General features: G+C 35.6%; 5 protein-coding genes across 7 annotated transcripts; 2 read left to right on the top strand and 3 right to left on the bottom strand.

Moving 5' to 3' along the window:
- The first annotated feature begins 3,378 nt into the window (after nt 1-3,378).
- BGAL4 (beta-galactosidase 4) lies at nt 3,379-9,142 on the top strand. The gene is made up of 17 exons (NM_125070.3): nt 3,379-3,927; nt 4,204-4,299; nt 4,399-4,511; nt 4,617-4,683; nt 4,791-4,883; nt 5,002-5,145; nt 5,468-5,556; nt 5,683-5,788; nt 5,884-5,968; nt 6,045-6,163; nt 6,250-6,411; nt 6,500-6,675; nt 6,768-6,877; nt 6,970-7,079; nt 7,167-7,277; nt 7,369-7,479; nt 7,572-9,142. Exons 1-17 carry the CDS (start codon nt 3,754-3,756, stop codon nt 7,878-7,880), a joined length of 2,175 nt encoding a protein of 724 aa, NP_200498.1. The 5' UTR covers nt 3,379-3,753; the 3' UTR covers nt 7,881-9,142.
- AT5G56880 (uncharacterized protein) lies at nt 8,234-9,179 on the bottom strand. Its single transcript, NM_125071.3, has one exon. The coding sequence runs from the start codon at nt 9,087-9,089 to the stop codon at nt 8,610-8,612; it is 480 nt and encodes a 159-aa protein (NP_200499.1). The 5' UTR covers nt 9,090-9,179; the 3' UTR covers nt 8,234-8,609.
- A 713-nt stretch (nt 9,180-9,892) lies between these two features.
- On the bottom strand, nt 9,893-15,485 carry AT5G56890 (Protein kinase superfamily protein). The gene is made up of 14 exons (NM_148141.3): nt 14,960-15,485; nt 14,456-14,698; nt 14,182-14,322; nt 13,960-14,097; nt 13,791-13,874; nt 13,615-13,707; nt 13,419-13,538; nt 13,081-13,326; nt 12,859-12,996; nt 12,658-12,753; nt 11,892-12,560; nt 11,429-11,818; nt 11,032-11,278; nt 9,893-10,937 (listed from the first exon to the last, which is right to left on the bottom strand). The coding sequence occupies exons 1-14, from the start codon at nt 15,027-15,029 to the stop codon at nt 10,271-10,273; spliced, it is 3,342 nt and encodes a 1,113-aa protein (NP_680446.1). The 5' UTR covers nt 15,030-15,485; the 3' UTR covers nt 9,893-10,270.
- Nucleotides 15,486-18,714: 3,229 nt separating this feature from the next.
- Nucleotides 18,715-22,235, bottom strand: AT5G56900 (CwfJ-like family protein / zinc finger (CCCH-type) family protein). 3 transcript variants are annotated; one of them, NM_203216.3, is made up of 11 exons: nt 22,069-22,235; nt 21,708-21,981; nt 21,511-21,637; nt 21,304-21,423; nt 21,090-21,207; nt 20,396-20,820; nt 20,021-20,306; nt 19,850-19,943; nt 19,615-19,760; nt 19,142-19,348; nt 18,715-19,045 (listed from the first exon to the last, which is right to left on the bottom strand). In NM_203216.3, exons 1-10 carry the CDS (start codon nt 22,138-22,140, stop codon nt 19,220-19,222), a joined length of 1,791 nt encoding a protein of 596 aa, NP_974945.2. In that variant the 5' UTR covers nt 22,141-22,235; the 3' UTR covers nt 18,715-19,045; nt 19,142-19,219. The 3 variants fall into 3 exon arrangements, with proteins under 3 accessions (NP_974945.2, NP_001330052.1, NP_200500.2); NM_001345224.1 differs by lacking the exon at nt 22,069-22,235 and having other exon boundaries at nt 18,731-19,045; nt 21,708-22,047; NM_125072.3 differs by having other exon boundaries at nt 18,796-19,045; nt 21,304-21,637; nt 22,069-22,140.
- A 96-nt stretch (nt 22,236-22,331) lies between these two features.
- On the top strand, nt 22,332-23,727 carry AT5G56910 (Proteinase inhibitor I25, cystatin, conserved region). The gene is made up of 4 exons (NM_125073.4): nt 22,332-22,642; nt 22,740-23,079; nt 23,176-23,229; nt 23,375-23,727. Exons 1-4 carry the CDS (start codon nt 22,466-22,468, stop codon nt 23,476-23,478), a joined length of 675 nt encoding a protein of 224 aa, NP_200501.1. The 5' UTR covers nt 22,332-22,465; the 3' UTR covers nt 23,479-23,727.
- The last annotated feature ends 336 nt before the right edge of the window (nt 23,728-24,063 follow it).

Raw genomic sequence — 24,063 nt, forward strand, 5'->3', positions numbered from 1 at the left:
CAAGCAAAACCTGATCAATATGTCGATTTTAAAACAATCACCGATTCACAGCACTTTATTTGTAAGATAAAGTTTTAAATTTTAACTTGTAGCTTTTCTATTACTATAATTTTAATTTTAAGTTTGTAATTCATTCATGAAAAATATATAGAGACATTATGTATCAGAACTAAACATAAAAAAATGAAAATGAAAATATTGGAGAATTGCAGTATGCTAACGTATAACTGGATTTTCTTATAAGACCATGAATATTTCACTCTAACGTATGGTCCATTTCTAAATATTGGGGATGGAGCATAATCTCATTAGGACATAACTCATTCTACACTAAAGCTAAACAAATATCTTTCTTTCTTTTTCTGATTAAAATACTATGAACGTATTGTAGTTGCATTTTCCATTAACAAGACACATCACCCATGCATTGATGTGTGTGTGATAACAGAATATCACTTTCATAATTATCTATTTGAATAATTATATTGAGACAAGTTTAGTGACCGAAGAAACGAATTAGTTGAAACTTACATATTAATAAGTTGACAACAATCAATGATTGTCAAACATTATGTAGTATGTACACGTTAAAAGACTTCTGTCACTGCTTAACTAGTTTTATTATGAAACCACTCAATTAATTAAGATAAACCATTTTAACTAGTTAGTTTATTTATCTAATCGGTACAATGAATTGAATATTATAACGAGGGAAAGTGGTTATCCACAGACCCAGCCGCCAGCTGAAAGAGACACCATGCAATATGCGACTTAAAATTTGACTTATTAAAAAAAATTTGAATATTATTTTTGGGACAACGACATTCATCACTATTAAATGAATCCATTTTTATATGGTATGTTACATTAATCAGCATGTTTATCTCACTGTCACACAGTAACCTTCAATAAAAAGAGATCATCTTCCATCCTAAAAACGGATCACATGGAATCTCATATAATTTCAGCACCACGCATTCGATATGAGCTTTATAATTCAAATGACAATTATATTAATCATCAATTATCATTATACTACACAATCTTATATAATAATCTTTCTAGTTTACAACCAATATTTGAAAAGTTGTGCTAATTTTTATAAACGTAAATGATCTTCAAACAAGATTCGAGCTCATTTTAACAACGTTAAAACAATAAAAATAACCTTTGAATTTGGAAAGTGATATGTTATAAAAAAAAAAATTATTATTTCACAAAAAAATTGTGTAATACTAAGAAAAGTAAATATATGATTAAGACCATTGACGTATAGTCTAGCCTAAGTGTCTGAAAATAGAAGCCAGAAATAATAATTTCCTTTCACAAAATCGTGGATTATATTGGTTTCGTGATCGAGTTAGTTAGGTAACTATCATTTTATAACAAGAATAAAAATAAACTTCTTTTTGAGTTTTGTAGATAAACATCGTAATTCATTAGTTATCGAATATAAGATTTGGTAGTTGATTATGACATCAAAGATTGAATATTCGATGACGCAAATTGAAGTTGAAAATATATATATTTCTTTTCACGTTGAAATTGAAATATAGACCTCGACACTTGGGGTCGTCCATTTATACATAATTATCTAATTTAGGTAACAAAAGATTAGTGACCCATATATTTATAGAAAAAAAAAAGAGTAAACAGAACCAACTTGTGACCCACTAGGACGAAACATTGTTGCGTGACGTGGCTAACTAATCTACTTGGCTGGAATAACTGAATGAAAGACAGTTTATCCATCTGGATAATAATGAGGATCGAATCAGAAAGGCTTGTGAGGTTATAAATTAAAAGTAGTAAAGGCTTTCCACACACATAACACGCACGGAGGTTTGGTTTCTGTCTGAAATCAAACTGTAGTTATTGTGGGTTCCGATTTAAATTATGACGTGGAATGATCGTATAAATGTTATAATAACATGTTATTTGTTAAAAAACCAGCACAAAATCATTGATATATATATCATTATTAGGATCGTGTACGTAAGTGCAATTCCACATTCAACCACTAGAGGTTATTTTACTTAATTAATAGAAAGTGTAAGGTTAGTTAGTGCATATATACCTTTTACATCAACCAAAAATAAATGTATGTATTTATTATTATGTGATATCTTTGCTAATGGTTATATATCTTTCAATATAGTATTTGATTGGCAGTATTGTACAGTAGAATGAAAAATCTGATGAATGCTATATTAAGCATTAACCCACTGGTAACAAGATTTGAGACAGCCATCTCAATTATCAGAAAGCAACAAAAAGAGTCAACCAATTCTGATTATTAATTTGATTTAGCGATAGATGCATGGAAAATCTGAGATGCATGACTTACATTATTAGCCTTAGTTACTTTATTTGAAAAGAAAGATATAACTTATTTTTCAAGCTACCGTTTGTTAGCAACTACGACATATATTTTTTTATAATTATTTTGTTGAACATACTGAAAATATAAAAAGACCGGTTTCAAATTATATTAAAACGAAGAGAATATGTTTTCCAGTAAATTTCTATATCAATTATATGGACTAGCTAGACGTAAGCTATTCTTGTATGCACCCCGGTTTAAATAAATTATATGTATGTTCACCCACCATATTTTCCGTACATATTCAAGATGTTTAAACTTGGTAAAACAAATGTTATTGTAACTAAAACCAAAATGAACCTTAATTTGATTACCATATAGTTAGCTTACAATTTCCGGAGATTAGTGTAGATTTTCAGCTCAGAATATAGAGGCGCATATGTCTTTGAGTCTTTCTAATTTCTTTAGGCCAAGTCCGGTGGAAGGTGGAGCTTTAATTACGTAATGAATGCGGCAACTTGACTTTCGTTCTCAAGAGTCAAGATGAAACCAAAGATGTGAACTAATATATCTCATCACATTACTACAATCTTACATAATGAAAAAAAATTCAACTTAAGAAAGTATATCCATACACAATGGCTTTTCGCTTACAAAGGAAAAGAAACTTTGTTTTGTACTCTAAACTTTTTTTATGAATCAAACTAAAGTTAATACATTTTTTTTGCTTGCAACAAAGTTTACACATACAAGTTCTATCATATTCAATTTGATCTTCTGTTTTTTATTTTGGGTCAACAATAGCATTAAAACATACTTAAACACAGTTTTTTTCAACCATCATTTCTATGTAATACTATTAATTTCCATAAATTTTTGTTTTATCACATACTTATTCTTACTCTTGATTATTATTTAATTTTCATCATCATTTCAGAATATTTTTATTTCTAACTTTCATTTTTTTTTTTAACTCACTTTCACATAAATTTTTACTCCATTGAATATCCTATTTACAACTTCTGAAAATTAAATATTTTCTAGATTTTATTTTATTTTTTCCTAATATTGTTAACGCCCCTCATCTCATGGGTGAACTACCTAGTCAATAACAGAACAAAATAAAAAGTTATAGGAAAATGAGAAAAAAATACTCAAAAAAAAAATCAAAATAGTAGGTTGTGACGTTTCAAAGTCACCCGCACAAAGCAAAGAGATTAGAAGACTCTCTTCTATCTTTAAATCCCTTCTCAGAATAGATAACAGATATACACTCCATCAAATCTATACCTACATCAACCTTTATATAGTTATATGTATCACCCTCTCTCTTTCTCTCCCTTATATATATAACTCCAAAACAATCATTTAATCCAAACCCAACATATCCTTTTAACAGAATCTTCTTTATCTGAAAATATCTAAAGAAAATGGTATTGAACTTTAGAGATAAGTCCTGCATTTTTCTGGCAATTCTTTGTTGTTTATCATTGAGTTGTATAGTAAAAGCATCAGTCTCTTATGATCGTAAAGCTGTGATCATCAATGGACAAAGAAGAATCCTTCTCTCCGGTTCCATTCACTATCCACGAAGCACCCCTGAGGTAACAATCTTTATTCACATTTTTAACTTATATGTTTCTTCTAAAATTTGATTATTTCACTTTCAATGGATTTTTATAACTTCTGATCAAAGTTTTCTTCTATCTCTCTGTTTTTCTGAATTCGATTGGCTTATTTTGATTTTTATGCAATGTGTTTCATTTCCAAGATTTTTCCTTCACATGGGTTTTGCTTATTATCTGCATAATATATTTTTTTAAAGTGTTTTTATTTGAAAGAAATTAAATGATTCATTGAATGCTCTGTTTTGTGTGTAGATGTGGCCTGGCCTAATACAGAAAGCCAAAGAAGGAGGCTTGGATGTTATTGAGACTTATGTTTTTTGGAATGGCCATGAACCTTCTCCTGGACAAGTAATTTTCAAGAAAATATACTAAAATGTTTTTAAAATTGAATTTTCTTCTCTCACAAGTCACATGTCTTCTAAATTTTCTTTATGATTTTTTCTTCAGTATTATTTTGGAGACAGGTATGATTTGGTTAAGTTCATCAAGTTGGTGCACCAAGCTGGTCTCTATGTTAATCTCAGAATTGGCCCTTATGTTTGTGCTGAATGGAATTTTGGGTAAATAAATTTAAACACTCATTCCCTCCTTGAAAGGTTCATTATCCGTCCTAAAATGATTGGTTATCAAATTTTATTTTTTTAATATTTGTTATGGTTTTTTAGGGGATTTCCGGTTTGGCTCAAATTTGTTCCCGGTATGGCTTTTAGGACGGATAATGAACCTTTCAAGGTTTGAAACTCTAAACAAAAACTCACTTTTGCCCTCTCATATATTAAACCTTTTTTTTTATCTTCTGATTGGATGATTAAATATGAATTCTTATTGATATTGGAAAGGCTGCAATGAAGAAATTCACTGAAAAGATTGTATGGATGATGAAAGCAGAAAAGTTGTTTCAAACTCAAGGAGGACCCATCATTCTTGCACAGGTCTGTTGTTGTTTGTTACATTAAATATCATTAACCAATGATTAAAAATGGAGGGAACAAATTAAATGTTTTTATTTAATTAATTGTGTAAAAATGAAAAAAAAAATGATATGGACAGATTGAGAATGAATATGGACCAGTGGAATGGGAAATAGGAGCACCGGGAAAGGCTTATACAAAATGGGTAGCTCAAATGGCATTAGGACTCTCAACTGGTGTTCCATGGATTATGTGCAAGCAAGAAGATGCTCCTGGTCCTATCGTACGTTCTTTCTTATCATATGCATAATATTCTGGCTGAACTACAACACAAAGTTTTATTTTTGTTTTGCTACACAAAAAGTTTTTGTTTTATATATAAGAAATTTTAAGTATGAAGTACCAAACCGGTATGATTTTTTGGGGTTTTCTTTGATAACCGTTGACTCGGGTTTATTACTACCAAAGCATGTCATCAACATAACAAGAAATTAAAAATGGTTTAGAGTTTTTTTGTTCTTGTTGGTTAGATTCTCTCTAATTCCTCTGTTTTCCTCCTTTCTATTTCTATTACTAATGGTTATTTGTAAAAAAAAAAAATACAGATAGACACATGCAATGGTTATTACTGTGAAGATTTCAAACCGAACTCAATCAACAAGCCAAAGATGTGGACAGAGAATTGGACTGGTTGGTAAGTCACAACATCAACATGCCTAGAAACTTTTAGTTTGATAAAAAATCATAGATTAAGAGATATCAATTTTCATTCTTTCAAAACAAGTAAACCACTGTTTCAAATATGTAAATCAAATCTCAGGTACACAGATTTTGGAGGTGCGGTACCATACAGACCAGTCGAAGATATTGCATACTCCGTTGCACGATTTATCCAAAAAGGAGGTTCCCTCGTCAATTACTATATGGTAACAAAAATAAAACAGAGTTACATATGAATGCACATAGATGTTTTCACTTCTTTTTTTTTTGGCTTAATGTGTGTTTATATACCTTTTTATAGTATCATGGAGGAACAAATTTCGACAGAACAGCCGGTGAGTTCATGGCTTCAAGCTATGACTATGACGCTCCTCTCGATGAATACGGTACTAAACCAAACTCAAAAGATATAATAAATATCTCTGAATGATTAGCTAACCTAATTCTGTTTACTTCAAAAAGGCTTACCAAGAGAACCAAAGTATAGTCACTTGAAAGCATTGCATAAAGCCATCAAACTTAGTGAGCCAGCTTTGCTTTCTGCTGATGCTACCGTTACATCGCTTGGAGCTAAGCAAGAAGTAACGATCAAAGCTTTTTTTTTAACTTACTTATGTTTAGATTTCAAATGAGAAACAAACCTCATGCTTTTGCATGTTGCTTTCAGGCTTATGTGTTCTGGTCTAAATCATCTTGTGCTGCGTTTTTATCGAACAAAGATGAGAACTCTGCAGCGAGAGTTCTGTTCCGTGGATTCCCATATGATTTGCCTCCTTGGTCAGTCAGTATTTTACCTGATTGCAAAACAGAGGTTTACAACACTGCAAAGGTAAGACAGAACAAGAAACTTCTTTGTCAAGAAAGCTACCTTCTTGATATTTAGATTGAATTGACCCTCTGTGTTTTTGAATAAACAGGTCAATGCACCAAGCGTACACAGGAATATGGTTCCTACTGGTACTAAATTCTCTTGGGGATCATTCAACGAAGCGACTCCTACAGCGAATGAAGCTGGTACGTTTGCAAGAAACGGGCTTGTGGAACAAATAAGCATGACTTGGGACAAATCTGACTATTTTTGGTATATAACAGAGTAAGTATAAGAACATCAAAACTCTCTTTGTTTTTGTCTCAATCTTCGGAAAGATCCTCACGGTTGGTATGGTTTATGTGTATTTTACTCAGCATTACAATCGGTTCCGGTGAGACATTTTTGAAGACTGGTGATTCACCTCTTCTTACAGTTATGTCAGCTGGACATGCTCTTCATGTGTTTGTCAATGGTCAGCTTTCAGGTAATATAAGAGAAACAATGGAAGCTTGTCTAGTCTCTGTGTTGTTTTAGTCCTGTAACTTGAAAACATTGTTGGAATTTGCTCTGTTTCAGGAACTGCTTATGGAGGACTTGACCACCCAAAACTAACCTTTAGCCAGAAGATCAAACTACATGCAGGTGTCAACAAGATTGCTCTTCTGAGTGTTGCAGTGGGTCTCCCGGTAAGTTCTTGATGGATCTTTAAAAGCAGTTTTTGTGCCAAGAAGATAATTAGGTTCTGAACTTTGTGGCTCTTGTTTTGTTTGCAGAACGTTGGTACACATTTTGAACAGTGGAATAAAGGAGTTCTTGGTCCGGTCACATTGAAGGGAGTAAACTCAGGAACATGGGACATGTCGAAATGGAAATGGTCCTATAAGGTCCTCCACTGAAATTCAAAACCACTTAACTTTAAGTTTCCTAGTAACAACAAAACAATCATAATAATGGATTTAAATTTGATTTGAACAGATTGGTGTAAAGGGTGAGGCTTTGAGTCTTCATACCAACACAGAGAGTTCCGGTGTGAGATGGACTCAAGGATCATTTGTGGCGAAGAAGCAACCATTAACCTGGTACAAGGTAAGAAAAAACACAAGGATTAAACTAATGTCTATACACAAACTTAGACACAATGAATAAACTGAAAAAAAACATTCTTCTATATGTTGCAGTCTACGTTTGCTACACCAGCAGGAAATGAACCATTGGCTTTAGACATGAACACAATGGGAAAAGGTCAAGTTTGGATAAACGGTAGAAATATTGGACGTCATTGGCCTGCATATAAAGCTCAAGGATCTTGTGGACGTTGTAACTACGCTGGAACTTTCGACGCAAAGAAATGCTTAAGTAATTGTGGTGAAGCTTCACAAAGATGGTACCATGTACCTCGTTCATGGCTTAAGTCTCAAAACCTTATAGTTGTGTTCGAAGAGTTAGGTGGTGATCCTAACGGAATCTCTTTGGTTAAAAGAACATGAAAAGCTTCTTCTGATTCCGAGTTTTCAGGACAGAAGCAAGCTGTTTGATTCGTTTGTCTATATCTTTCTCTGGCTTTGCTTTGAAGATAGAGACAGAGCTGGAATTTTTTTTCTTTTATGGCTTTGTGCAGTGATTACAAAAATTATACAACATGTATATGTATAACTGTATCCTACTACTAGTCATCATCTATGGCTAAATAAAATTCACAGAATAAAGGAGTGTTTCTATTTACCATAACATTTTCGTTTGTTCAAGCAAATAACTGTTTCAATCATCTCTTGAAGTTGGAACCTTTTTACGCCTTGATCTTCTAATCTTTATGGCTATTGGGCCTTCAAGTAGGCCCAATAAATAATCCATGTACATTATTAGACTATGAGTCGATGATGATAACACATGTAAAAATCTAAGGATGGATTTGTAAATAGAGCATTCATTTTACTTAGGGGTTCAGTAGTTTTCATATTTAAAAAATATACCCTAAAATAAAACCATATTAGAGAAATTAGTACCGCAGTGTGACGAAATTACCAAAATGGTCACATTAAACCACTTAACTACTAACTAGACCTACTCTACTACTAACATTTACTGATATTCCATTTTTCTTCCTCCTATTAACAAACGTGTAAATCATTTTCACCTTTTTTCACCATAATTACCTTCCAAGTTAATGACCAAACTACCTTCAAATATCATGCTTTCTCGAAAATACGACAAAACGGTCAAACACAGTCTTCGCCTAGAAACCTCGCCAACATATCGTCGTTCCACTCATACTCACTCGCTCTCACCTCGTTTGTACTCCACGCGCCGCCTTTCTCGTTTCCGTATTCGAAACAGCAACCGAACAGACCACTAGCGTCGACGCTTGCCATGACGGAAGAGTCGCTGTCTGAAAAGGACGGACCACAGCTTTCTTCGTTGACATTGATCGTGATGTAACCGGAAGACGACTGAACAACCACCGGCATAGCGTACGGGTCGTCGATAAACCTCACTCTAAAACTCCCCTCGCCGGAAAAGTTAGTTCCTTCGATCTCCGTCGTCGTCATTGTCGGTGAAGAAGACTCAACGAGACTCATGATTTCATCCGGTGTATACTCGTCATACTCTCCGGCAACGAGCATCGTCGTCTTCTTCGTCACTTCCTTCGCGGTCGTATTTTTTCCGTTCTCGTCTACTTTGTTCCTCATTTCTTCCATTTTCTCTCAAATCAAGTGAGAAAGAATTAACAAAAATGAGAGAGAGACCGTACAATAATATTGTTGTGATTTTCTTCTTACACACATTTATATATAGAATTAAGTGTAGATATATTACATATAAAAAATTATAACATTTTTATGATAATATCTATAAATACAGTGAATTGAGTCTGTAAGTGGGTCCGAATGATGGAAATTATAAAGTCTAAATCAATAAATTATCAGCTGTCTTTTTGTTGAAAATATGTTACACGTTTTAATAATATAATTTTTGTATTTCTTCTAGTTAAGTTTCACCAAGAAAATTAAAAGACAAAGGAAAAAGTGTCTTCTGATATAATACAAATATACAATTTGTGACGAAATAATTTACATTACCATTTCAAATGGAATCGGATTTTCTTTTCTATACTGTAAAGAAGAAAATAAAATACAGGAAAAGGTATGGAAAAAGTTAAGAAAGTTAATGAGGAGTTACTAAAATTAGGAAGCTGGTCGGTGAGTAATTTTGAATACACTGGTTAGACTTTTCCCTGATAAAACCAAAAGTGGGTGGATATTTTTCTTTAATGTTTCTCATAGCAAAAAAAAACATAAATATAGTGATGTGAAAAGACTTAAATGGGTTTCGAATTGATTTTGAAATTTACAGGGACGTGCCATCTGTTTGGTCACTGTACAGTTTTTTCTCTTGCAGCGATGCGACGCTGACTCTCTCTCTTCCCAATTACTTACTCTTTTTAAGCACAACTGAATTTATATTCATCGATGCACACAACTTTTATGATTCATTGGTCCAAACGTAACCAATCAGGATATGAATGGCTTATAGGCCTAAAGCCCATTTTCGTTTGCTTAGAGATGCTCAAAACCAATCTTCTCTATTCGAACTGGAATTGTGAAGGATGATGATACTTAATGCTTAAGCCTGTTACTTTAAAACGTGATATGTACATTCAAATTAGATTTAACAGAATCTCTTGTTTCTTCTTCTCAGATAAACAGATCTATTCAACTAAAAATTTTGAACCGGGAAATGATCACTCCTGGTTTTATCTTAACCGGTTTCCATGAGGCAAAGAGTTTTGCTTGTAGGAGAAGGCACCTTCTTTCCTTTCAGTCTCTTAACTTAAACGGGCAATCAAAAACTCTTCAGTGTTCTGTAGGCAAAAGATTGTTTAGCGAGAACCGGATCGTAACATGACCGTTGGTGTTCCATGCTCACTCAAGCTTCCGGTCGATAATCTCCTCATCTTTTGCCAGAAACTCTTGCCTCGACCCGAGGTCAAGGGACCCGAGTTAGACTGTCTCTCGAACCTCCCTGACCCCGTGTACATTTCCGATGTAGATAATCCTCTCTCTGTATCAGGCTCAGAGTCGTAATTTGGTAGCAATGGATACCGAGCCATCCTTGCTGAGCTGTCACCACAAGAGCTCTCAGCTTGAGTGTCATCTCTAAAATCGTCTTTAGAGATAGAAGTTAAAGAATTGAGTTCTTTAGCTTCATCACATTCGTTGCTGACAAGTTTCAAAGCTTGCACTACTTCTCCCATGAAAGGACGGTGTGATACTTCTGGTTGAACGCACATAGAAGCTATTGCCGCGACTTTAGCTATGCTATCGAATGAGATCTCGGGTCCTAAAGACTGATCTATAATAGCTGCAAGCCCTTCTGCACTCGTAAGAAAAGGCCGAGTCCATGAAACTAAGTTCTCTTGTCCGGGCGGTTGAGACATATCCACTGGTTTCCGCCCTGTAAGTAGCTCGAGAAGCACAACTCCGTAACTATACACATCACTCTTCACCAAAAGATGCCCTGTCATTGCGTATTCCGGTGCCACATACCTATTAGAAAGCAACATTTATATAAGTTAAAATCGGAACAGGAAAAAAAACAGTCTGAAGCAGTTTGTACCGATTCTGGTTTTTATTATCTTACCCAAACGTTCCCATAACGCGTGTCGATATATGTCTGTTATCTTCATCATCAAGGGCGTTACGAGCCAATCCAAAGTCAGATACTTTAGGTGTGAAATCGTTTTCCAGCAAGATGTTGCTGGACTTGAAGTCTCTGTGTATAACTCGCGGGCTCGAGTCTTCGTGTAAATACGCTAAACCACGGGCCGCACCAAGAGCTATCTTCAACCGAGCATCCCAATCTAAAGGCGAAGATGCTTTATCAATCCCTGGATAAGAAACAGATAGAAAACAAGAGATTGATTTCAAAGATAAGCAAACTAAACAGCACCAAAACCATATCGATCGAAATAACCAAACTACAATGAAGTCTGAAAACCAAAGACCAGATTGGGGTATTTAAGGTCTGGAAAACATACCGTGGAGGTGAGATTCAACGCTGCCATTTGGTATGAGTTCATAAACCAGGGAACGGTTACGATCTTCGATACAAATACCAATTAAATTCACGAGGTTTCTGTGATGAAGACGACTAAGCATTTCCACTTCGGCTAAGAACTCCCTGCTACCTTGCTGGTCATCTCTCTTCAATACCTTAACTGCTACTTTAGTTCCGTCATCGAAAACACCTTCGTAAACTCGTCCAAATCCGCCTTCACCAAGAACCCTCGATTCATCAAAGTTATTTGTAGCTTTCATTATTTCACTTGCGGTGAAAGTCTTTGCAGAGAGAGTAAACGGAGCAATGCTGGATTCAAATGACAATGAAGTTGAGCTAAATCGGCTTCCAGTTAAAGATCTCGCCGAGCCTGCAAATTCAGATAAGTTATTTCATGTTTCTTCCAAGAGCAACAGTAGTAGTAACTAGTAACCATTTTTTACCTGATGGTTTCGAGAGGGAAGGCAGTGAAGGGCGAGCAAGTGGTGTTCTTTTCGAAAGACGTCGTCGATCTCTTTGTCGCCGGAAAACCAAGAACCAAACGATAACGAAACATAAACCGATAAAAGCAGCTGCGGATAAAACAATCACAGCAATACTTCCACCATTGAGCTCTTTCTTGCGCGGCTTCCTTGGAACATCAACTCCGAGCGGTTTGACCGCCCTTCCGTTATTATTACCAGAGTACGGTCCTTGATCTATAATGGTCATACCAGAAGTTGGCGGGGAAGCGGGTAAACCAGGATAACGCACGTAAATCACGTCGTATCCGCCAAAGATTGGTTCATCTATATAGACTTTTTTACTCCAGAATCTCTGGTAAGTCAGCATTGCAGTCATGTTATCGAATTTATCTCCAAGCGGTACTAAATCGATTAGAACAATGGATTTCTCAGGTTGTTCGCTGGCCGCGTTAGCTCCCATTATACGGACTTGGCTCTGTTTCATGAAAACTCCGGCGCTGATTTCCCGAGCAAATTCTGAAACCATTGGGAAGAAGTCGTAGAGCGCCATGCTAAGGCGTAGCTCAACTTGAATTGGCCAGACACAGCCACATGGAGATCCCGGAGGTGTGTTTGTGTACGGTTCCAAACAAATAGTTGAAGAACAATCTGGAGAAACACAATAACAGCAATTGGTTTCACACCAAAACAAGAACCACATAAAGACAGTTTTGTTCCCAAAACAACTGAAAAAATCTCAACAAACCTGAATTAGGGGGAGGAGGAGGAAATGCTTGAAGAGGTGGACCTAGAGGGAATTTCCGAGATTTTGAAGGTCTTGAAGAGGACCTGAGAGGAAACACTTCAGGAGAAATAAACATAATTTAGGATTTCACATCAAGCAAAGAGTTTTTTTTTCTTAAAACAGATTTTGCCTATTGGACAAATTATGAGCGGGGAATCAAACCTTGGGTTGGAGAAGGTGCTAGAGCCGGGGAGATGCGTTTCATAGAGAAAGAGACTGGAGCGTGAGCAGGAGAAATCAAAGAATCAGGAATGGGAGGAGAAGGAGCATGGTGCGATTGTGGAGGAGGAGTCATTGAACCTATAATAACAAAACATAGGAAAAACAGAGAATTAAGATGGCTGGCCAATAGAAGTATCTCAAAGGCTATGGTAAAGTGGAAACCTTTACGGTTTGACTTCTTTGGAGATATGAGATGCGGTGGCAGTGGTGAAGGAGCTGGACTATCTGCGATTTTCTTTCGTTCTTGATGATGTTGATGGTGTGAAGATAGAGGAGGAGGAGATGGTGATGAAGGATGGTGGTGTACATTACTAGGAGTAGAATCTGGCGGTGGAGTAGTAGATGGAGATGTATGATGAGAGTGTCTGTTAAATTTTGGGGCTGAGGGAGCAATCGAAGGAGGAGAAGCTGCAATGTAATAATAACATGAATTTAGTCTCCTTGTCTTCTTTACACCGGAAACAACAGTAACTTATATGATTGATGCCTTAAAAACTAACCTTTATGTGGGAAGACAGGTAAGGGTTTAGCAGTTTCATTTGCCGGTGCAGCACCCGGACTTTTACTATCATCTCCGTTATCGCTGGGGGGCGGATGTTTTACTGGATTTGCAGCATGATCTAGAAAAGAAGAGGAAATGTTGATATCCTGGCTAAGGTTTTCTTACGGATAAACACATTCAAAAGTTTAGCAAACCTGGTGAGACAGCAGGAGATTCTATGGGGAAAACTGGGTGGGTAGTTGGCGGATTTCTTCTCGGAGATCCCTTAGTTGGAGTCGAGGTAGGTACTGCATGGTTTTAGAGAGATATCAGAGGATAAAGAGACACATTTTCGTGACAATGTGACTAAAGTCATTCAGCAACCGCATACCAGGTGAGCTCGAGGGTGTTAACTTAGGTATGACGGGATGTACTGGTGGTGCAATGTCAATTGATATTGTTGGTGGTGATGCAACTGATTCAGAGACCACAGATGAGTTTTTGCCATTAAAATAACGTATATGATTGAAGTAAGAGGGGAGCAAAACATGGTACTATACCAGGAGCAATAGACTTTTCGATAGGAGGAGGCTTGTGATTGTTAGAAGCATTTCTAGGAGGTACATTGCTCGGTGTAGGCGGAGGCAGAGCCACTGATGGAATTGGAGGAATATCCGAAACAGGTGATGAAACCGGGGCTGCGGATTAGACGACATTGCAAGTTAAAGACTCAAGATTTATGCTAAAGTTTCAAAATTTCAATTGGTAGTATATACACATACCTGGAGTAACTCTTCCTGAGAAAGGAGGCTCCTTTGGTGCATCTCCTGGAATGAATCGAGGTGGTGAAGCAATCGGTGTAATGGGTTGAAGAACCGGAGGCGAAGCTACGGGCAAATCCTTAACGGGTATTGTAGCTGGAGCTGAAGAACGAATCAAAACCCGATAAAAATCGAAAATTCAGTACACAATTCTAGTGGTTCAAAATGACTGCCAAGTGTTCGATCAATTGTCTGTGAAGAGAATCAACATTTCAATCCAATCCAAGTTACATACCTGGAGCATTAGGAACAAAGACAACAGGCACACCGGCCGGTGCTTTACCTCCGACGGAATCTGACGGTGGTGGAGCTGCCAAATCAGCTAAAGGAGGAAGAGACGGTTGAGAAGAAGCTTTAGACGGTGGCACATTGTCGGATTTGTGAGATTCAGGTGAATTACTCGGTGCTTGACCAAACCCTTTTGAAGTTTCGGGTAATGGAGACGGTGGTGATGATAACGGAGATAACAATTCCGATCCTGAGTTTTAAACCATTTATAACAAAATTTTAGTTTACACGAAAGCATAAAAAAAAAAATCACATTGTAAAATCGCATTGTGTTTGCAATAATAAAGTTTCCTTTTTTCATCACTAGCAGAGTTTATTAAACAAAAACAAAGTTGAGAATTTAGCAAACATAATGCACAAAAAAGAATGCAAATTTACCAAATTGATCCATATGGGTCTAATCTAATCCCAATTATTGAAAAAGTGAAAACAAATAATTGTATAAACATACCTGAGGAAGAAGCAGCAACTAAAACCGACGAAACAAGACAGATCCTAAGGAGGAGAGTCAAATTCTCCATTCCATAGAAGAGATCAAGCTTCCTCGATGATCACGAGGAAGACAAAGAAGAATTATTTGATGTGTAATCTTAATCTCCAAGTTTAAAGCAATCGAAGTGGCAGAAGAAGAAGAAATGACTTCAACCGCAAGAAGAAGAAGAAGCAAAGGAACAGTGAGAAATAAGCAAAGGAATGATTTTTTTTTTGTGAGACTTTAATGTTCACAAACAAAAATAAGAAAATTAAAGACAGAAACGAGTTTGGTGGAAGAGAACGGTAGTAATCAAAAGTAGTCTCTATGTGCAATTAATCTTTCATCTTCATGTTTGAACAAAAACGTTTTTTTTTTTTTTGCTCTCGATTGGTCAAGAGAGATCAAGAGAGAGAGATTTGATTGAACAGAAAAGGTGGGATTTTTGAAGGTAGTGGGATAGTGTCAATGGAGGAAACTAGTGTGTGTGTGTGTTTTGTCTGAGAGAAGCCTAGTGGGGTTTTATAATTCATTTGTTTATTATTGACCTTTTTTCTCCATTTGTGGTTGAAGAAGTGAATTTAGTTTAAAATTCTTTCTTCTTAAAGGTTGTGTTAATATTAGTCAATGGATTTCCTACACTTATGTTTAATTCATTGGTGTGAGAAAAAGCGTTTTCCAAATTCATACAAACTAGAAACTAAAATCTATGTAATTGTAGTGAGACAACAAAAAAGAATCTATAATAAAGGGAATTAAAAATTGGTTTTTTCGGCTGAATCTTTAAGATTGATTAACCAACCACCATTTTTTTGGAATTTGTTTATTAATAAGAAAAAAGTGTAAGGTTATATCATGTCAATGAGATAAGATTTATGCTAAACCCACTTTTAAGATACTTATAAATGTCACTTTTTGAAAGATATTAACAACATACAATAGATGTTCTATTTGTTTTTTGTCAAACACAATAGATGTTCAATATTTTGCATATTTCATGTAAATTATCAATTTCTAGAGTGTAAATCATGTAGTCTAAGTTTTCATAATGATTAATCTCAACAGTCAAAATCTAATAAGTAGTGGAATCGATTGTAATTTGTTTTGTATTGTAGAATTTGTTGAATATAAAGAAAAAGGAATCCAATGAGGAGACAAAATTAACCCTATCCTATATCCCGTTAATCCAACCTTAACCAAAAAATATATATATAAATTCTTAGTTTGGATTAGCTTTTGAAACTGATTTTTTGTTTATAATATTACCATAAGTCCATAACCATAACGTAAAATCATATATACGCATGTTTCCTTCATATTCAAAGTAACACAATCAATCCTGCTTGGTTAAAGAGTAAGTTTCGTATATTGATATTCTATTTTAAACTTCATTCCCTTCAGAAGAATCACAAACGTTGTTTTCATATTTTACTTTGTTTGCTTTATGAAAAAAGAAAGATAGATAAAAATCTTTGGTTGTGATAACCGATAGCAACAATTCACTTTAATTGACAGGCACAACGATATCACCGACGTAACATCTTGTAAATATGTTTCCCTCTAATTAAAGGGAGACCTATATATTATTGATCATAAGTCGAATGTGAAGATTTAAAATGCAAATTCATGTCGAAGATCAAGTCGCACAAGTTAAATGATCACATTGTTGACCAAAAAGAAAAGTGTACTCATCATACTATTATTTTAGTATTTCGATAGTGGATGAAGACCTCCCGGAAATGGATTACAAAGGCGCTCCTTCATGTATTAATCTTTAAAATTACATATACCAGAAAAAGATATGACTTTTATAGGCAATCTGTGGTGTATTGCTTACACATTTCCTACTGCTCCAGTTGGTAAAATGGAACGATAACTGATGAACAAAAACAATTAAAGTATATATAATGGTTACAAATTATACTAGTAATGAGTTAAAATAACAAACTTGTCTTCATCTTATTGCTCATATTCCCAAGATTCGGCTCACCTCGGCATATAATTTTCCGTAATGTAATTTGGAAAGAAAAAATCTTACATGCAAAATCATGTTCAGAAACGTCATTTTATTAATAATTGTTGGCAAAAAAAACATAGATTTTATTCAAAAATTATAGTATTAATCGCTTAAGAAAATGTGAGTCCATAATCATACGCTAGTTCCAACCAGAATCACTGAAAAATGATTAGGTATAGTGAAAATGTGAAATTCAACTTCAAATAGAAAATGACATAGTTAAACTGTATTTAAGCAACCCCTTTTAAAATGAAGTTTGCATAAGTCAAATCTTGATTTATTACATACGCAAAATGGTTATGTGTAGAGTATGAACTCATCACAATACATTTAGTAAGAATTAATTCACCTAAGAATAAATAAAAACACGTGGTGTAAGAATCAGTTCCGTTGTCACTAATTAATGACTTTTAGCTTTGAACTTTAAAAGTCTAAATTCTGATTGACCCATTTGATTTTTCGATTGAATACAAAACAAAATTAAATAACAAAAATCCGTTTCAATGCAAGCACCGACAAATATCCAAGTAACTCATACCTAGACACAACTTTAAAAAAAAAAAAAACAGATGAAATCATAAAAATACGAGAAAGGAGTGGCGAGAAATGCAGATCGTAATTTGGTGTCGTATGTGTAGGGACGTAAACAACGATCAGTACGACCAGATTCGTGTTTGGCTTTTTGTCGTTTAACTGTAAGAAGTGATCACACAATTCACAGACAACGACGTTAGCTCTCTTTGTTTCTTTACTACTGTTCAAACAAATCTTATTGTATATATTCTTTGAATTGAATCATATAACATTAAAGTCCAATATAATTAGGTGGACGAACAACATTTGAGCCGAACTAAAAAAATGGAAAATCGCCATACCTAAACCAAAATTAATGAATACTACAAAACTGAATTTGATTAATGTCAAAATCTAAAGTGGTCAAAATATGTACTAATCTAATAATTCTAACTACTACTAGTAGATTATAGCCTCCCTATATAATGAGATCTTTCCGAATTTTCGTTATATGGTCCAAAAAAACCTTGTCGAGCCTCGTGACAATTAATTACACTATATACCCACCGATATTAATAAATATTCCTCTCTGATCTCTGAACTGGATCCGACTAAGTCCAGTTAGTACTGTACCAATGCCAATTTTAATTAATAATATTCAGATTTTCCAAAATAAGGTAAACAACAATAAATGGGAAAATTAATCTAGAAAAGATGCAAATTAGCTTAAATTACTAGAAAATTAGAGGGTAGTTGATGCATTTATAGAGACCTAAATTTTTTGGGACCATCAAAATTCACTTTCACATTAAAGGAAATGAGAAGGTAAAGAGCCATGTGTAGAGGCATAGACAGAATCTATAAACCCTTGTTGATGATGAAGTTTTCTTTTGTTTCCTTTACTCTTTTGCTAAAGCTGCAACAACAACAGCGGGAGCAGCAAAAGAAAGCTTAAGTTAACCCTTAAAGATGAAGAGATCAATGTTTCTCTTCTCTTTTACCATGTGATAAAAACCACATTCTCAAGGTACATCTTTTAAATGCTAGAGAGTTGAATCTGATTCACTAAAACCAGCTTTAATCTCACTGTTATGACAAAAGTGGATTTCATTCAGTGATCAAAGATTGATGCTGAAACCCACATTGATCAGATACTATCTGTTTTTTTATTTGATTATTAACCATTCTAGAATTAAAGTATGTCTTGGCTAGAAATGATTGCGATTAATTACTGTAAAGGAAAAAAAAATGTACATTATTACCAACCAACAAGAAGTCAGTAGTTTAGGTGAAAACAGGTGAAGCAAATTCTACCATGACTGTTGTGTGTTTCTGTGATGATCACTCTCTTACATCTCAACAAACAATAATATATCAAAAAAAATGTTTAATAGAAGAACAAGATAGGTAACAACTAACCAGTAAAATAGTAAGGAAACTGATGGAAGACTGTTAGCTTTTAACTGACCAAACAAAGAACACTGTTGACAAACCTATTTCTAAACGACGATGCTTCGCATGATTCAGCTTCTGACCTAGAGAAAATATTAAGTCCAAAGGTGGTTAGAAGAAAACATAAACGTCAAAAGATAATAGAAATTTGGTATTAAACTGGAACAGAAACACAATACCTGAGTGCACTGGAGACTGAGTTTAGCATGATTGATGCCCACAAGATAGCATCTAATCGTATCTTTTGTTCAGTAAGGTTATTGGCAAGGGTCAAATTCTTGAAATTGTTTCTTGAAATCTTCAGCCAGCTTTGCCTCCTCTTCTTGGCTAATTTTACAGTTTCTCCAATCGGCCCTATCTGGGATCTTTAGCAACCCTGCTAGAACCTGTAAAATCCAATGTCATTTCTATAGCAACAAAACGCCTTAAGGATCTCAAAATATTGTTAAGGTGGATCAGAAGTTATCTATCTATTCGAATCCAAAATGTCATATATTATGATCTTAGCATGAAAGTTCTTTTGTGAATGGTCACTCTGTATTAAACAGAACATAATGTTTGACTCTTCATGCGTATGAATATTGTGTTATCAATGGCATCTTTCTTTAGTAGTATAATAGCAAAGTCGCAATCCATTCATGAATTGTCTTACCTCCCGTCCAAACTGCGCAGGGAATACTTCGTTTTCTTCCAAGGTGTGTGATAGCACAGTTCCATCAGGAAGTTCCACATAGAAGAGACCCAATGCCGCATTATATTCCTTCTGCAGATATTTTCTGCCATCAGTACTATCATTAACTGCAACAAAGACAACATCACTGAGTTATAAGATAGGGTCCATTGATTCTATAACATTGAGAAGAAAAACAGTAAGAAAATCAGCTTACACTTTTTAGTCACAAGCTTAAAGCCCAGTTTTTCAGCCGCCAGACTAAAGATATTAGGAAGAAGACGAGCTCTGGATGATGGAACAGGAACAACCTACATAAGGTAGACTACTGTAAGTAACTTTTAAATTCAAAAAGATCCACCTGATTTGCAATAGGAACTTTTCTTACTTGGAGGTTAGCATGAGAAACACGTTTAGAGACCAATTCAAAGAAAACTGCATCATTTCCTTGGCTCTTATAACAATTTCTCAGACCATTTTGGTATCTACTGAGCTCTGATTCAACCTCAGGGGATAAAACCAGAGTATTGGGCAAATGTTCGATTGGGATTATCAATATGTGATCTTCGACTAGCGAACCTTTGGGTAGAGCACAATAAAAACTTTCCCCTACACTGACGATTAAATGTGACTCCACACTCGGGCTTGATAGACAAAACCAGCATTCTTTTGACCTGAGAAAAGCAATTTTGATTTGACAATTACTGTCTCCACCCCGAGTCCAAATGGCATATATGTTCTCAGAAGCTAGATTAGAATATACCTGTTAGCATTCTCAGATCTGGGCTTCCTTTGTATGCTACTTTCATCTTGAAACTCATGCTTGTAGCTGCACTCTGGGCCTTTTTCACACTTACCTTTGATGATAAGATCAAGACAAACACCTCTACGACACTGTTCTCTTGCTTCAGCGTTGTGTTGGAAATGGCAATCTTCACCACGAGGACAGGAACCTGAGCAGACAAATTTGAAACAGAGCTTTTCCCCTTGAGATCCACTCTTTTGCCGCTTTGGGACATCATACCTCCAATACTGTGAATCAGAGTCACTATCGTTTGGCCTCTTCTTCGATTCAGCAGCTCCATCTTGTAAATTATAAGGCCATAGCGTAGTTTTTGGAGGCTTTGCACTAAGCTCTGCTGGTGACATGGTAGATGTTGGTGTAGGAGAAAGCGCATGAAGAAATTTCTAAAAAGTGGAAAAAAGAAGTAAAATTGAAGAATATATGAAAACTGCATGAAATCATCAGAAAACGCAAAAAAAAAAAAAAAAACAGTCTGATGTGCTACATGTGTTTGCATAGATTCTGCATCCAAAGTATATCCATCTTAGGAGGAGCCATACATACAGTTAAGAGTACCACTCAGGAGGCAAGTGATCAAACAGAGAGGTACCAAAATCTTCAGAAAAAATTAATAAGATACCAAGCTCGAGTTGAAAGGAACTATAGAACACACCTGTTTGTTTTTATTTCCAACTTGAGCAAGACCAATAAAGCGAGTTACATGAGTAGATTCAGCGTTGAGGTAAGGTTCACGGGCATAAAATACCCCCATAGAACCTGCAATGTGATAGCTACCACAAAAGGAAACAGAAACCGCAAATTAAGTTCATAACTAAGTGATCAAAATTCCCCAGTAACAACAATATTAGAATCGAAAAAGCACTTACCGAGGTTTAACTTCCATTACCAACTCAGAAACAGTGGAATCACTACAAGAGGAATCAGAAATTCCAACAGGAATATCAGAAACCGCAGCTCTGTTTGTGACTCCCGCAGGCCATTCATTAGTAATACACTAATTAAGGACGACAAGTAGAACAATAGAGAAATGTATCCACAGTTCTAATTTCATCAACTAATACGAAAAAGGATATGTTAAGAACAAATCAACTCCTCCAGGTTCCTCAGCAAGTGCACGAAGAGCATCAACATCATCTTGACTATATTTCCCAAATTGACTCTCAGATGATTGTCTACCAGATAAGTAAGCAACAGACAAACCTAAACAAAACAACTTATCAAAAAAAACTGATAAAGATTGATACTTTTATGATATTAGCAAAACCCTTACCATGGAGACTGAACTTCCCACTTCCTCTTAACCAAAACAAATTGTGGCAAACTTCGAGTCCATCCATCTTAAACCCTTGATTCTCAGCTTTCTTCGAAGTCGTCGATAAGATTTTGGGTGCGACGACACCATAGTCTCCGGTGAAGTAAGTAGGAATCGGAACTTGAGCTCGACCTTCGACGTAATCCAAAAACTCATCTAGAATTTCTGGAGAATCGGGAAAAAACTGTCCGACGCAAATCAGAGCATCAAAGGGACCAGCAGATTTGCTAACCTGCAAAAATTGGAGTTCGATTTAAAAATTGGAGATACAGAATCAGGTGAAATCGGAGAGCAGAAGGAGAAAGATAGTGATAGAGACCGATTGGACACGCTTGAAGAGCTGATTGAGACGTCCAAGAGGATCTCCACAGAGTAAAATTCTGGGCGCCATGACAGTGATGACACTGGACGGAGGAGAAGGAGGAGGAAAGCAACGACAATGACGGAGACGACTATTTGAGACTTTTCTTTCACTCTTAATGGGCTTCTAATGAGCCCAGTTAAGTGGGCTTCTCATGAGCCATTCATCTAATATTTGAGCCTTCTCTTTCACTACTAAATGGGCTTCTCATGAGCTTTTTTTTTCTCAAATCATCATCATCATTCATCCATCTATATTTCAAAAAAGAAAACAAACACGATAATTGTCTTCTATTACCTCTCTCTCATTCACCTCTCGCTAAGTGTGCGTTAGCCGTTAGGGTTCCGATCTAATCATGGCGGACTCTGTTTTGAAGGAGGTTAACTGTGGCCGGCCTGAAAAGATCCCGAAGTTGGACAAAGCTTGCGAAGGATCGAAATCGTCCTGGAAACATCTCAAGCTAGGAAACGTGGAAGATGATGAGTATCTTCGACAGTATTGTTTGTTTCACTACGAATTCCATAAATCCGAGGTACTATTCAACTTTAATTTTTAAGCTTCCTTTCCTTCAAAATTAGGGTTAATTCGAAAATCGGAATCTGATAAGAAGTCTTTTTTGGCTTAATTAGGGTTTCACGGTTGATTGGGAGAAATATGACTACATGTTCCATATAAGGCCGTTGGAAAATTCACCACCTATCAGCGATATACGAACCAATGCTGATGTGATCCGTGATGTGACACTCTTTGCCATTGAGAAACACAATGAAGCTCATGGATCTAAACTTGTGTTTGTCGAGCATGTCTCAGCTAATTTCAAATTTGCCAATGGTCTCCTCTGCTGGTTAACATTCTGGGCTACCGATATGGCCTCATCCGCTCCTACATCGCAGATCTATCAAGTCGAACTTTGGCGTCGCGGAAAACAGTTTGAAATTCCCATCTTCAGGGTCAAGCCTAAGGACGAAGGTGACAAATTTCGTTTTAACTCTATTGGTTTCTTCTTTTTATTCTTTGGCTGCTACCTATTCTGATGTTTAACTCGTGTGTGTTTATGCGATGCAGAGATGGATGATGTTGAAGTGAAACCACCCTCTCCCATGCCTTATGATGACTATGGTACTGCTACTTTCTCTTGGTTTACCTTTTGTGACCTTAGATTAGTTTACTAGGTGTTTTACTTTTCTGATCAAACTAAACCACCTTTACCTTTGCTTTTCTAATCAATGCTAGTATTCATTAATTGTGTTTTGTTGTCATGTAGATAAACCACCGGTTGTCTTTGTTCGAGCTGCTCCTGAAGATGGTGTCCCTTTCGTCTTTGATCGAACTGGAGCTCTTTATGATCTCTATCGGTCTGGTTTGTAAGGAAAAAGTATATATACCATTCCTTTGGTGACAAAGAGATATGATGTTAGTCACTGACTGAAAAATCAAATTAGGCTTGTATTAATATTATACCCTCTGAATTTTCAACTTCTTCTATCTCTCTAAATGTACTAGCTTCTCTTCTAGAGATCTATGAACACAAATAGAATTGATATTCAAAAATCCATTTGTTTGAGAAAAGAATGTAACTTTAATTTACCTTTTTTGGTGGTGGTGGATCTTCATAAATTTGTTTTCTTTTTCTTCTATCCATATCTTAAAAGGAAAAAAACAATGAGTTCATGAAAACCAACTTAGTGAAACAAAAATAAAATTCACCAATTTTAATATAGACATATAAGCTTTCTGCATTTTGAAGAGGTTATCAAAAATATATCTAAAGAGAAAAAAATCTCACGAGGGAAGAAATCTCACCCAAAAATTTAGCTTATTTCCGTTTTCCTTTCTTGATGTCACATTCAGCCTGATACAAAGAGGAAAATGAGCTTGTAGCGGCCCACTAGACTCGTAGCAGACTTTTTGCGTTTTTACTTTGACGGTGTATTTTTTCTTTATTTATATGTT

This window comes from Arabidopsis thaliana, chromosome 5 (genome assembly GCF_000001735.4).
Source record: "Arabidopsis thaliana chromosome 5, partial sequence".
In the NCBI taxonomy this organism is placed as follows: Eukaryota; Viridiplantae; Streptophyta; class Magnoliopsida; order Brassicales; family Brassicaceae; genus Arabidopsis; species Arabidopsis thaliana.